This window comes from Globicephala melas, chromosome 5 (assembly GCF_963455315.2).
Source record: "Globicephala melas chromosome 5, mGloMel1.2, whole genome shotgun sequence".
NCBI lineage: Eukaryota > Metazoa > Chordata > Mammalia > Artiodactyla > Delphinidae > Globicephala > Globicephala melas.
This window is the reverse complement of record NC_083318.1, coordinates 126,793,734-126,807,899: the sequence shown is the minus strand read 5'-3', so window position 1 is coordinate 126,807,899 and position 14,166 is coordinate 126,793,734. Positions and strand designations below refer to the sequence as shown.

Sequence of the window (14,166 nt, the reverse complement as noted above, 5' to 3'; positions counted from 1 at the left end):
AAATGGAATCCAAACATAACACTAAAGATGGTAATCAAATCACAAGAGAAAAGAAAAAGGGAAGAAAGACCTACCAAAACAATTGATAAAATGGCAATGGGAACATACATATCAGTAATTACCTTAAATGTAAATAGACTAAATACTCCAACCAAAAGATACAGAGTTGCTGAATGGATCCAAAAACAAGACTCATATATATGCTGCCTGCAAGAGACTCACTTCAGATCTAAAGACACACAGACTGAAAGTGTGGGGATGGCAAAAGATATTCCATGCAAATGGAAATCAAAAGAAAGGCAGAGTAGCAATAGTTATATCAGACTTTAAAATAAAGACTTACGGGCTTCCCTGGTGGCGCAGTGGTTGAGAGTCCGCCTGCCAATGCAGGGGACACAGGTTCATGCCCTGGTCCGGGAAGATCCCACATGCCGCGGAGCGCCTGGAGCCGTGAGCCATGGCTGCTGAGCCTGCGCGTCCGGAGCCTGTGCTCCACAACGGGAGAGGCCACAGCGATGAGAGGCCCGCGTACAGCAAAAAATTAAAAAAATAAAAAAAATAAAGACTGTTACAAGAGACAAAGGACAGTACGTATTGATCAAGGGATCAAGCCAATAAGAAGATATAACAATTGTAACTATATATGCACCATGCACCCAACATAGGAGCACCTAAATACATAAGGCAAATATTAACAGACATAAAAGGAGAAATTGATATTTATAGAGCATTCCATTCAAAAGCAGCAGAATACACATTTTTTTCAAGTGCATATGAAACATTCTCCAGGATAGAACACATGCTAGACCACAAAACAAGCCTTGGTAAGTTTAAGAAAATTGAAATCATATCAAGCATCTTTCTGACCACAATGCTATGAGGCTAGAAATCAACTAGAAGAAAAAAAATGCAAAAAAACACAAACGTGGAGGCTAAACGATATGCTACTAAACAACTAATGGATCACTGAGGAAATCAAAAAATACCTAGAGATATATGAAAACAAAAGCACGACAATCCAAAACCTATGGGATGCAGAAAAAGCAGTTCTAAGAAGATTATAGTGATACAAGCTTACCTCAGAAAACAAGAAAAATCTCAACCTAAATTTGAACCTAAAAGAGATAGAGAAAAGAACAAACAAAACCCAAAGTTAGTAGAAGGAAAAAAATCAGATAAAGATCAGAGCAGAGATAAATGAAATAGAGACCAAAAAAATTAGAAAAGATCAATGAAACTAAGCCAGTTCTTTGAAAGATAAAACTGATAAAACTTTAGCCAGATTTATCAACAAAAAAAGGAAGAGGGCCCAAATCAATAAAATCAGAAATGAAAAAGAAGCTACAGCCAACATCACAGATATACAAAGGATTATAAGAGACCATTACAAACAACTATATGCAAATAAAATGGACAACCTAGAAGAAATGGACAAATTCTTACAAAGGTACAATCTCCCAAGACTAAACCAGGAAGAAGTAGAAAATATGAACAGACCAATTACCAGTACTGATATATGATATTTGTTTTTCTCTTTCTGACTTACTTCACTCTGTATGACAGATATACACATATATGTGGAATCTAGAAAAATGGTATAGATGACCTTAATTGCCAAGCAGAAATAGAGACACAAAGAACAAATCTATGGATACCAAGGGGGAAAGGAGTGGGGTGGGAGGAATTGGAAGATTAGGATTGACACATATATGCTATTGATACTATGTATAAAATAGACTACTGATGGGAACATAATGTATGGCACAGGGAACTCTACTTAATAAACTGAAGTGTCCTAAATGGAGGGGATATATGTATATGTATGGCTGATTCATTTTGCTGTGCAGTAGAAGCTAACACAACATTGTAAAGCAACTATGCTCCAATAAAAATTAATTTAAAATTTTACCAGTACTGAAACTGAATCAGTAATTTAAAAACTCCTAAGAAACAAAAGTCCAGGACCAGATGGCTTCACAGATGAATTCTACCAAAAATTTAGAGAAGAGTTAAAATCTATCCTTCTCAAACTATTCCAAAAATTTCTTGAGGAAGGAACACTTCTGAACTCATTCTATGTTGCCAACATCACCCCTATACCAAAACCAGACAAATATACTACAAAAAGAGAAAATTACAGGCTAATATCACTGATGAACATAGATGCAAAAATCCTCAACAAAATACTAGCAAAATACCAGAGATGCAAGGATTTTTCAGTATCCACAAATCAATCATCAGTGTGATACACCACATTAACAAATTGAAGAATAAAAACCATATAATCATTTCAATAGATGTAGAAAAAGTTTTTGACAAAACTCGACATCCATTTATGATAAAAACTCTCCAGAAAGTGGGCATAGAGGGAACCTACCTCAACATAATAAAGGCCACATATGACAAACCCACAGCTAACATCATACTCAATGGGGAAAACCTGAAAGCATTTCTTCTAAGATCAGGAGTAAGACAAGGATGCCCACTCTTGCCACTTTTATTCAACATAGTTTAGGAAGTCCTAGTCACAGCAATGAGATAAGTAAAAGAAATTAAAAGGAATACAAATTGGAAAGGAAGAAGTAAAGCTGTCACTGTTTGCAGATGACATGACACTCTACATAGAAATTCCTAAAGTCTCCACCAGAAAATACTAAAGCTCATCAATCAATTTGGTAAAGTTGCAGGATACAAAATTATTATACAGAAATCTGTTGCATTTATATACACTGAGTTATCAGAAAGAGAAATTAGGGAAACAGTCCCCTTTACCATCACATCAAAAAGAATAAAATACCTAGGAATAAACATACCTAAGGAGGTAAAAGACCTGTACTTGGAAAACTGTAAGACACTGATGAAAGAAATTGAAGATGACAGAAACAGATGGAAAGATATACTATATTCTTGGATGGAAGAATTAATATTGTTACAATGACCATATTACCCAAGGCAATCTACAGATTCAATAAAACCTCTATCAAAATACCAAGGCATTTTTCACAGAATTAGAACAATAATTTTTAAATTTGTATGGAAACACAAAAGACCCTGGATAGCTAAAACTATCTTGAGAAAGAAGAACAGAGCTGGAGGAATCACACGCTCTGGCTTTAGACTATAGTGCAAAGCTGCAGTAATCAAAACAGTATGGTACTGGCACAAAAACAGACACATTGATCAATGGAACAGAATAGAGAGCCCATAAACAAACCCACGCACTTATGGCCAATTAATCTATAACAAAGGAGGCAAGAATATACAATAGAGAAAAGACAGTCACTTCAACAAGTGGGTCTGGGAAAACTGGACAGCTACATGTAAAAGAATGAAATTAAAATATTCTTTAACACCATGTACAAAAATAAATTCAAAATGTATTAAAGACATAAATGTAAGACCAGAAACCATAAGACTCCTAGAGGAAAACATAGAATAATACAGTTAGACATAAATCATAGCAATATCTTTTGGATCTGTCTCCTAAAGCAGAGGAAATAAAAGCAAAGTTAAAATATGGGACCTAATTAAAAGCTTTTTGCACAGCAAAGGAAACTATTGACAAAATGAAAAGAACCTACTGAATGGGAGAAAATATTTGCAAATGACATGACTGATAAGGGGTTAATATCCAATGTATATAAACAGTTCATACAATTTAATAACAAAAAGACAATTAAAAAATGGGCAGAAGAACTGAATAGACATTTTTCCAAAGAGGACATGGAGATGGCCAACAGGCACATGAAAACATGCCCAACATCGCTAAGTATCAGGGAAATGCAAATCAAGACCACAATGAGATTATCACCTCACACCTGTCAAAATGGCTATCATCAAAAAGAACACAAATAACAAATGTTGGCGAGGATGTGGAGAAAAAGGAAAAGGGAACCCTCCTACACTGTTGGTGGGAATGTAAATTGGAGCAATCACTGTGGAAAACAGTAGGGAGGTTTGTCAAAAAACTAAAAATAGAACTACCATATGACCCAGCAATTCCCCTCCTGGGTACATATCTGGAAAAGATGAAAGCTCATCTGAAAAGATACATTCACCCCAATGTTCATACCAGCATTATTTGCAATTGCCAAGATAGGGAAGCAACCTAAGCAACCTATCCATCAACTGATGAATGGATAAAGAAGATGTGGTATACATATAAATGGAATACTACTTGGCCATAAAAAATGAAATTTTGCCATTTGCAGCAACATGGATGGACTTGGAGTATATTATGCTAAGTGAAATAAGTCTGACTGAGAAAGACAAATACTGTATGATATCACTTATATGCAGAATCTAAAAAATAGCACAGACTAGTGAATATAACAAAAAAGAAGCACACTCACAGATATAGAGAACAAACTAGTGGTTATCAGTGGGAAGAGGGAAGGGGGACGGGCAATATAGGAGTAGGTGATTAAGAGATAAAAAGTATTATGTATAAAATAAGCTATAAATGATATATTGTACACCATGGGGAATATAACGAATAATTTATAATAACTATAAATGGAGTATAATCTTTAAAATTTTGAATCACTATATTGTACACCAGTGACATACAATATTGTACATCAACTATACTTCAATTAAAAACAAAAAAAATCATAAAGTGATAAAGGTGATATAGACAAAGTAGAGTGATGAGAGGGATTCTCAAGGGATCAGGGAGAGAAGTCCTTTAAGAGGTGACATTTAAGCTAAGGCTTGAATGATGAAAAAAAGATCCAGACATGCAGTGATTTGGGGATTAAACATTTCAGGCAGAAGGAGGAGCAAGTGTAAAGGCTCTTAGGTGGGAGTATGACTTGTGTCCGAGGAAAAAACAAAACACCAGAGTGTTTGGGACACTTTGAGGAAGGGAGAGAGCACTAAGAGATGGGGTTAGGAGATAGGTTGCAAAGGAATTTTAATAAAAAGCAGAAGGAAAAGATATTTTACATTCTTAGAAATTGTTCAGTCAATAAGGGCAGAGAAAGGAACATAAAAGATACGGCAAGTTTGCTTCTCTGTCTCCTCAGGACTCAGCAGACAGTGATTAAAATAAGTCACAAGAGCATGTCAAAAAGCAGTATCTCGTCTCCTAGAATGGAGTCTCCTTGAAAGCAGGGACCCCAGCTTACCACAGCTTCTAAATCAGATTTAGATTTGATTTTTCTCTTGGCAAGACTACTTCATAGGCGGCAGTGCACTCCTCTGTCAGTAGGCCCGTAATGTCTGGTTCTCTCCTTTTTTGTGATATTAACAATTGTTGATAGTCAATGCTTAGATCCATTGATTCATCATGGGTTGGAAAATGGTGATGATTTATTTTAAACTCTCCTTGTTTGTTTATTTGTTTATTTATTTATTTATTTATTCATTGGCTACGCTGGGTCTCCGTGTGGCACTTGGGCTTTCTCCAGTTGCGGCGAGCAGGAGCTACTCTAGGTTGTGGTACACAGGCTTTAGTAGTTGCAGCACGCGGGCTCAGTAGTTGCAGCACGAGGGCCCCAGAGCACGTGGGCTCAGTAGTTGCGGTGCACAGGCTCCAGTAGTTGTGGCGCACTGCATGGGCTTAGTTGCTCTGCGACATGTGGGATTTTCCCAGATCAGGGATCAGACCTGTATCCCCTGCATTGGCAGGCAGATTCTTAACCACTGGACCACCAGGGAAGTCCTCTTTCCTTACTTATTAACTAGAATACCTTTATGTAGGCAGACTTTGTCCATCCATTTTTTTTTATCTTGAGGTATAATTGGCATAGGAATGGCACGATAAATGCTTTATTCAAACCCCTCAACTTTTTTGTTTTTAACAGTTTTCGGAATACAGACAGTCTCTGGCTTATGATGGTTCAGCTTACAATTTTTTGACTTTACCATGGTGCAAAAGTGACACATGTTCAGTAGAAACTGCACTTCGAATTTTGAAGTTTGATCTTTTCCCAGGTTAGTGATATGCTGTATGGTACTCTCTCATGATGCTGGGCAGTGGCAGTGAACCACATAATCAGGAGGGTAAACGACTAATACACTTACAATCATTCTGTACCCATACAACCATTCTGTCTTTTACTTTCACTACAATATTCAATAAATTACGTGAGATATTCAACACTTTATTATAAAGGCTTTGTGTTAGATTATTTTGCCCAAAACTGTTGGCTAATGTAAGTGTTCTGAGCAAATTTAAGGTGGGCTAGGCTAAGCTATGATACTTAGTAGGTTGGATGTATTTTTTGACTTACGATATTTTCAATTTACGATGGATTTATTGGGACATAATCCCATCATAAGTCAATGAAAATTTGTAATAATTTGGCTCCATAACATCTTCTAAAAGTCACCAATGAAGCTTTGTTTGGTTTTGAGGTGTGTGTGTGTGTGTATTTGGTGATGGTGGTTGTCATAAACTCATGGATTCATTCATTTTGATTTGTTTCAATCCATTGCAGTTAATATTCTTATTGTGGCTTGAATTTTCTCGTCTTTGGCCAGTGAGAGCTTCTACAAGTTGACTGCTAAGTCATTCTGACACAACTCTGGTGTTGTGTGTGGGGGGCGGGGGTTGTGATAATTTATTTGGTTCTATTATGTCAAAGTATTCCCGGCTCATATTTTACGTTTCCTGTCCCAAACTGAGAATGAGCTATTTCTCCAAGAAGTTCTGGTTACTTTTAGTATTTAGAGACCAGAATCTGGGTCCAAGGGGTGGCCAGAACAACTAGACTGGTAATTTTTTCGAGAAAAAGAGACACAAAATGCTTGTTGTCTTTACCTTAAGAAAAAGTACATCGTGAACTGAAACTGGTGTACAATAATTATTTTTTTGTCCCGAGAAAATATCTATAATGAGATGTATAGTCAAATCACTGTGTTTTTAAAAATGACAATGTTTCTTAAGATAGTGTTTCACTAATAGAGTCCACAGGTACTTCTCCACATACCCTGTGCACCAGTTTGACACAAGTTCATTTGTTTCACTTTGCTTTAGTTTGTCAGTGATAGCTTTTTAAAATGTTTTTGTTGTTGTTATATAATTATATAAAATATTTTAGTTCATGTTTCCAAAGTTAACTCCACTGAAAAAGTTTTATTCAGAGAAGTTTAGCTTTTGTCCCTGCTCTCTAACCTACTCCCTCCCTATGAGTAACACTTTTTTCAATACATTTTTATAAAGTTTTTGGTTTATCCATATATGTATATGCTTGTATTTTTTTAAGATGTAAAACATACTCACAGAGTTACCAATAAACCACTCTTTTTCCCCTAAGTATGTGTCTAAATCTTGCAGAAGATGAGATGCATCACATGTGAGTAGCTCCTTAAACATCTGATCCTAAGAGAGGGAGAAAAAAGATTCCTTTAAGCATAATAAGAAGAAAAACAAATGAGTTGAAGAGGAAGTAGATTTTTCCATCTTCTTTCTCCCACATGAGTTCAAAAAGGAAGTAGCTACCTGTTATTGGTGGTTGTTGCTTGCTTGTTTGTTTTTTTAAATGAATGGCATGGAGATTCAGGTCTGATTTTCTATAGATCTTATTCTTCCCTTTATTACTCATGGATTAAAAAATAAATATTGTCATCAGTTCTTATTGTTTCTTTGTATATAATGACTTAATATTTCATCAGTAAAATCTTTTCATGGTTTTTTATCTTAATTTTTGTTAATGAAAATTATTCCATTATGTTTTTACATTTCTAAAATTCCCTACCTTTTTTAGGCTCACTCCCTTTAAAGTGAAATAATTTAACTAAAGGTAAAGAAATTAATTTATTTTGTAAATAAAATTTATTTTGTAAGACTATTATTAATAAAATATTATTATTTTGTAAGATTCCTCCAGTTTAGCAGTCTTTCATCTCACAGTTACACTTAACGGGAAGTAATCCATAATAAATAGTAATGTTCTTGGGCAGATTTCCTCTGTTTGGCTTGACATTGTACCTTAGGGTGAGATTTCTCTGCCTTGACTATCATCTGTAAAATGAATCCAAGGTGCCCCCTTTTGATATAATATGTAAGATATTATTACAAACCAAATAATATCCTTGGGAAAAAATAACAGATATATCCATTTAAAAAAATTATCTTTGTGTTTTTACTTGAATCTTTGAAGACCAAATAATTTATTCATGGCCTCTTTCTTGGTAAGAGGTATTTATTTGTTTATATACAAAAATCAGGCTGGTTTGTATTGTGGATATGAAATGTAAGCCAAACTCAAAATATTATAAAATATACATATATCATTAATATTCACAAATGAATGAATACTATAAAATCTGTAATAAAATCAGCCTCTATTAAGATAAGTCAAATAGTGGATAAATCTCACCAATTTACTGATTTACTTCCTGTTACTATTATGACTTAGCTGGGTAATATAGATTATTATAACATAATGCCTTATATTTGTAGGGCCCAGTTTGCAAAAGCATCATTACAGATTTACGTAGGTTTGCCACATTTCAGGTACTGAAGGTTGGGAAGTTTGTCATTATTTTGACTTTACATGCTTTCCACGGTTCTACACCACCTTTGTACATAAGGTTCTCTCTCTATGGTTAATATATTCATAGTTCTAAATAAAATAGTGTGAATCCTTCAGCCCCTTCCACAGAATCTGTGAGCTAAGAGGCAATGGGCCCAGAAACACGTGACATTTCCCATAGCTTAGCTTAGATCAGCATCAGTTGGGGAGGTAATAGCCAGCTTGGCTGTCCTAGAATAGCTAGAAACAGGAGGGAGTTAAATGGAACAGGATGTAGATGCTGTACAGCTTTCCAGAAACTCCTGTGCGTTCACCTGGGTGATTCTGCTACTTTTTCTACTGTGCATTTCCACAGCTTAAGGTACACCAATGCTTTGTATATGCAGTGCCAGATAAAAATCTTATCTCTGTGCTCTTGAGTTCCTTAGCCCAGGTTCTCTTTATGTGTTTGGTGAGAATCATATCAGTCTAATGAAATGTAAATTGCTAAACAGCATAACCATTAGTATTTAAGAGTTATTTTAAAGAATACTCACCAAAATAACCTAAAGAAGATAAAATTTTCTTACATAGCCTTTTCTGATAAACCCTAGATAGCCATTCCTATACTTGGTGGACTCAGAAATTTCCTCCCACCTCCCCCAGAGAGTTATAAGGAAGGAGATTTTTGCACATTGAAAAGTCATTGCTATTGTATTCTATCAAATGACATTTAGAGGATTTAGGGAGGTTTGCATATTTCTCCAAAGCACCATTTTAAAATCCACACTGCCCAAATCGTTTAGGATTGGAAATGGGCCACTGCTGTTCCCTCAGTCCTGCTGATCCATCACCCTCCCCCCCCAACCCCCTGCCCTGTTCTTCAGATGAGGAAACTGAAACAGATGCATTGAATAACCACAGAAACACTAGTGATAAATTCAAGGATTATCAGTGTGACCAATGCTCAGAGACGTATTTTGCCTTTAAATTAATTTTTTTAAATTTTAAATTGGAAATGGAATTTTTAGCATGAAACATTTATAATTATGTGTACTCCATAGATTTTTAAAGAACATATAAGAAGAGGACTATTTTCACCGTTCATCCATCTTTACTGTATCAATATTCTGCTTTTGAAAATTTTATCTGACCACAAGGTGGCAGCAATGCAGCCCACTATGGAGAGACTAAGTAATGAGATGCAAAAGAACTGTGTATTTTTCATTGTATTCTGGCCAGGTCCTGCTTATTAATCAGATAGTCTAGCTATTCGCAATTATTTCTGCAACATGTTGTCCCTTCATATGATTTATTCATGAACTTGGAATATGTCCTGTGAATTTGTTTTTCTGAGGTAGGTAGCACGTAAGAGCACTGTTATTCTAATACAAAGGTAGAGTTCCCCTTATCATAAATGTTCAAAGAACATTTTCCTTTGGGAGAAAAGGAGAATGGAAAAATAGAGAAGTAGAGAAGGGCAAGCCCACATGGAACAAAAACCTTTAGATACTTTTTTCTAAATTGAGAATTATGCATCTACTTGTCTCTGCATTTATAAGGATATGTGAAATATAGATGTCATGTCTGACAAATAAAAGGAAAAACAATGAGCACTGAATTATATGAAAACACTATAATAACTAATATTTAGTGAATACTTTCCACCTAGCCATAGGTACTTATGCTACCATTTAATCCTCCCAACATACTTTGAAGCAGATTCTATGATATCCCTACTTTACAGACATAGAATGTGAAAATTTGATAGGGAGTTAACTGACAACTGGTAAAAAGAGAATCAGGATTCAAGCCTGGCAGTCTGACTCCAGAGCCCAAATGTATTTCTATCCTCAAAGATGAGTTTTTATTTAAGACTTTGTTCTGGTTAGTCAGGTATCTGTATATATACATATATGTGTGTGTCTCCCCACACACCTTACATTTATGTCAAGGAATCGGTAAATGTGAATACTTTTATGTTCCAAATATCTCTATTTAAATCAGAGGGTCCTAATTAAACAAAAAGTATTTAGAATAAATATGCTTAAGTAAGTTGATAAGACTGCCATTTGTTCTGTGCTGTAGCTTTTGGATACAGGCCTTAAGCCATAACATGTGCATAAATACTCCTGCACAGCTGTTTTGAATGGCTGCTACCACTGTGGCATTACATCCAGTGGTTAAGAACATGGAGTCCGAGCCAGAGTGTCTGGGATTTGAATTCCTTGTGTACCACTTACCAGCTAAGTAACCTTAGGTAAGTTATTTACACTACATGAACCTCAATTTCTTCATCTGGAAAATGAGGATAACAACAGTTTCCAAAATTTTACATGAAGAAGTCTTGAGGATAAGAGATACGAATACTGGAGATGTGTCCCAAGTAAACAAGGGAGTAAATAAAAACAGAGTACGTCATCCAGGAAACAGGACTCCAGCTCAAGAGAAAGACGTTCCTGGGATGGCAGTGAAGGAAAGTCCAATGATGACAGCTGTGCAAAATCCTAGACAGCTCTACAAAGGAGAATGGAAATCTCTGGCTCGATAGCTCCAAGAAAATGATGGAAACAGTAGATTATCTGATATCATTGACTTTTGTGAAAAATTGCATTGGCAGGCCATTGGGTAGTGTGGGAAGGTTCAGCAATAAAAGTAAAAAAGAATTAAGCAAATGAAAAAGAGACAATTACTAATTTGAGGAGGAAAGTGAGAAAGGAAATATAATCAAAGTATACCACGATGCACAGTTTTGTACAATATCTGCATAGGCATACTAATGTAATGACTGAATGTAGATTTCACCCCAATTTTTTTTTTTTTTTTTTTTTTTTGTGGTACGCGGGCTTCTCACTGTTGCGGCCTCTCCCGTTGCGGAGCACAGGCTCTGGACGTGCAGGCTCAGCGGCCATGGTGCCACGGGCCCAGCCACTCCGTGGCATGTGGGATCTTCCCAGACCGGGGCGCGAACCCGTGTCCCCTGCATTGGCAGGCGGACTCTCAACCACTGCGCCACTAGGGAAGCCCCCTCACCACAAAATTTTAATATTATATTAGGAGTTTGGGGGAAGGGAAGCAAAGAGAATGACTATGTAAGAGATAAATTCTAATTACTATTATAAGTCTATCAGAACTATCTAGGGCTTCCCTGGTGGCACAGTGGTTGAGAGTCCGCCTGCCGATGCAGGGGACACAGGTTCGCGCCCCGGTCCGGGAAGATCCCACATGCCACGGAGAGGCTGGGTCCATGCGCCATGGCCGCTGAGCCTGCGCTCCGCAACGGGAGAGGCCACAACAGTGAGAGGCCCAAACTGTCTAAAATTTGTGAATCAAAGAAAGCCATATTTACATATCCTATAGAAAATATGGAGATATATAAATCCTAAAGAAACAGCTAAAAGTGTTAAAATGAGGGTTGCATCTGAGGAAGGGTTAATATGAAGAGGTAAGGCTGGGAATCACTGTAGTAATTTGTTTTAAACTTTTTAATATAATTTGATATTTTAAAACTAGATGTATGTCTTACTTTGATAAAAAGGAACTTTGAAAAGCACCTAACATAATGTTTGGCAAGTGCATATGATTAATAGCAGTAACAGCAAACTGATCACATTACTTTTATATCTTGTTTTCTCTCTGCCCAAGGAAAACGAGACATGAAATCATCCAATGTGTCCACGACTGCATCAACTTGACATTGTTGCAATTCTGTTTTTCCAGCCAAATCTATGGAATAGAGACAGGCCATTTTATGCCCAAGAATATGCTCAATTTATTTTACTATAGTAAAACTTTTTAAAAAATAGGCAATATATTAATATGGTTCAAAAATTCAAAACAATATAAAACAGTGTCCAGTGAAGACTAACTTCCACTTCTGACCCATTCACTTCATTTTGCTTCCTTACCTACCTACCATATTGGTAACCATTTTCATTCATTTATTTTGTATTCTTCCATTGTTTCTTAATGAAAATAAGAATCGGTATCCCACTCAAAACGCACCTCCCCCATATATCCTAGAGGTCTTTTCTTACAAGTCCCTTAAGGGCATCCTTGCTCTTTTTTCAGGTACATGGGATTCCTTTAAGTGGAAGTGCCACAATTTATTTAACTAGCCTCAACTGATTAGGTTTGTTTCCAGTCTTTTGCTAGTGCAAGTGATACTACAATAAATAACCTGTACATACATTATCATTTATCTTGTAGAAAGAATTACTGTTACATGTGCAGATACTTTTTTGTCAGGAGCATTTGTCTGCTTCCTGGGAACTATAAGTTTAAAATAATAGAAGTGTTGTTTTTTTTCTTTACTGCCATTCGCTGACCATCATTTTGCTAAGGAATCATTCTAAAATGATTCAGTGTAGAAGCATTCTAAAATAGGTTGCATTTCAGCCAAGGGAACTGTCAACAAAATGAAAAGACAATCTACTGAATGGGAGAAAATATTTGCAAATGATATGACCGATAAGGGATTAATATCCAATGTATACAAACAGCTCATACAACTCAACATCTAAAGGACAAATAATCTAACTAAAAACTGGTTTGAAGAACTGAATAGATATTCTTCCAAAGAGGACATGCAGATGGCCAACAGGCACATGAAAAGATGCTCAACATCACTAGTCATCAGGGAAATGCAAATCAAAACCACAATGAGATATCACCTCACACCTGTCAAAATGGCTATCATCAAAAAGGACACAAGTAACAAATGTTGGCAAGGATGTGGAGAAAAAGAAAAAGGGAACCCTCCTACACTGTTGGTGGGAATGTAAATTGGAGCAGCCACTGTGGAAAACAGTAGGGAAGTTTGTCAAAAAACTAAAAACAGAACTACCATATGACCCAGCAATTCCCCTCCTGGGTACATATCTGGAAAAGATGAAAGCTCATCTGAAAAGATACATTCACCCCAATGTTCATACCAGCATTATTTGCAATTGCCAAGATAAGGAAGCAACCTAAGTGTCTATCAACAGATGAATGGATAAAGAAGATATGGTATATATATATATGTGTATATATATATATATATATATATATACACACAATGGAATATTACTCAGCCATAAAAAACAATGAAAGAATATTTGCCATTTGCAGCAACATGGATAGAATTAGAGGGTATTATGCTAAGTGAAATAAGTCAGACAGAGGAAGACAAATACTGTATGATATCACTTATATGTGGAATCTAAAAAGTACAATAAACTAGTGAATATAACAAAAAAGAAGCAGACTCACAGATATAGAGAACAAACTAGTGGTTACCAGTGGGGTAGGGGATTAAGAGGTACAAACTATTATGTATAACATAAGCTACAAGGATATATTGCACAACACAGGGAATATAGCCAATATTTTATTATAACTGTGAATGGAGTGTAACTTTAAAAATTGTGAATCACTATATTGTACGCCTATAACTTGTAACTTTAATAAAAAATAAAAATATAAAATAGGTTGCTTTTGTACAAATGTATGAATTTACTAAAAATCAAGGAACTGTATATACTGAAAATGGGTGAACTGTATGTAAATCACACCATAAAGCTATTAAAAGTGAAAGAAAATGCCTTAGTAATTAGCGTTCTTCTGTAAGCTATCTATATTTTCACGTGTGTGATGCTCAAAGACTGATTCTTCTTTCTGACCTTGAGAAATCCCTCTGAATTGTATCATAAGGTCTCTTCAC

The 14,166-nt window shown here is 35.9% G+C and overlaps 1 protein-coding gene across 1 annotated transcript in view; it reads right to left on the bottom strand.

The window, feature by feature from the left end:
* HPGDS (hematopoietic prostaglandin D synthase) overlaps nucleotides 1–14,166 on the bottom strand; it is a 28,706-nt gene that overhangs the window by 4,365 nt on the left and 10,175 nt on the right. Inside the window, exons 3-4 of the mRNA XM_030865655.2 lie at nucleotides 12,079–12,188; nucleotides 7,229–7,327 (exon numbers count right to left, since the gene is read on the bottom strand). Coding sequence (XP_030721515.1) covers nucleotides 7,229–7,327; nucleotides 12,079–12,188 — 209 coding nt within the window. The remainder of the gene's footprint in view (nucleotides 1–7,228; nucleotides 7,328–12,078; nucleotides 12,189–14,166) is intronic.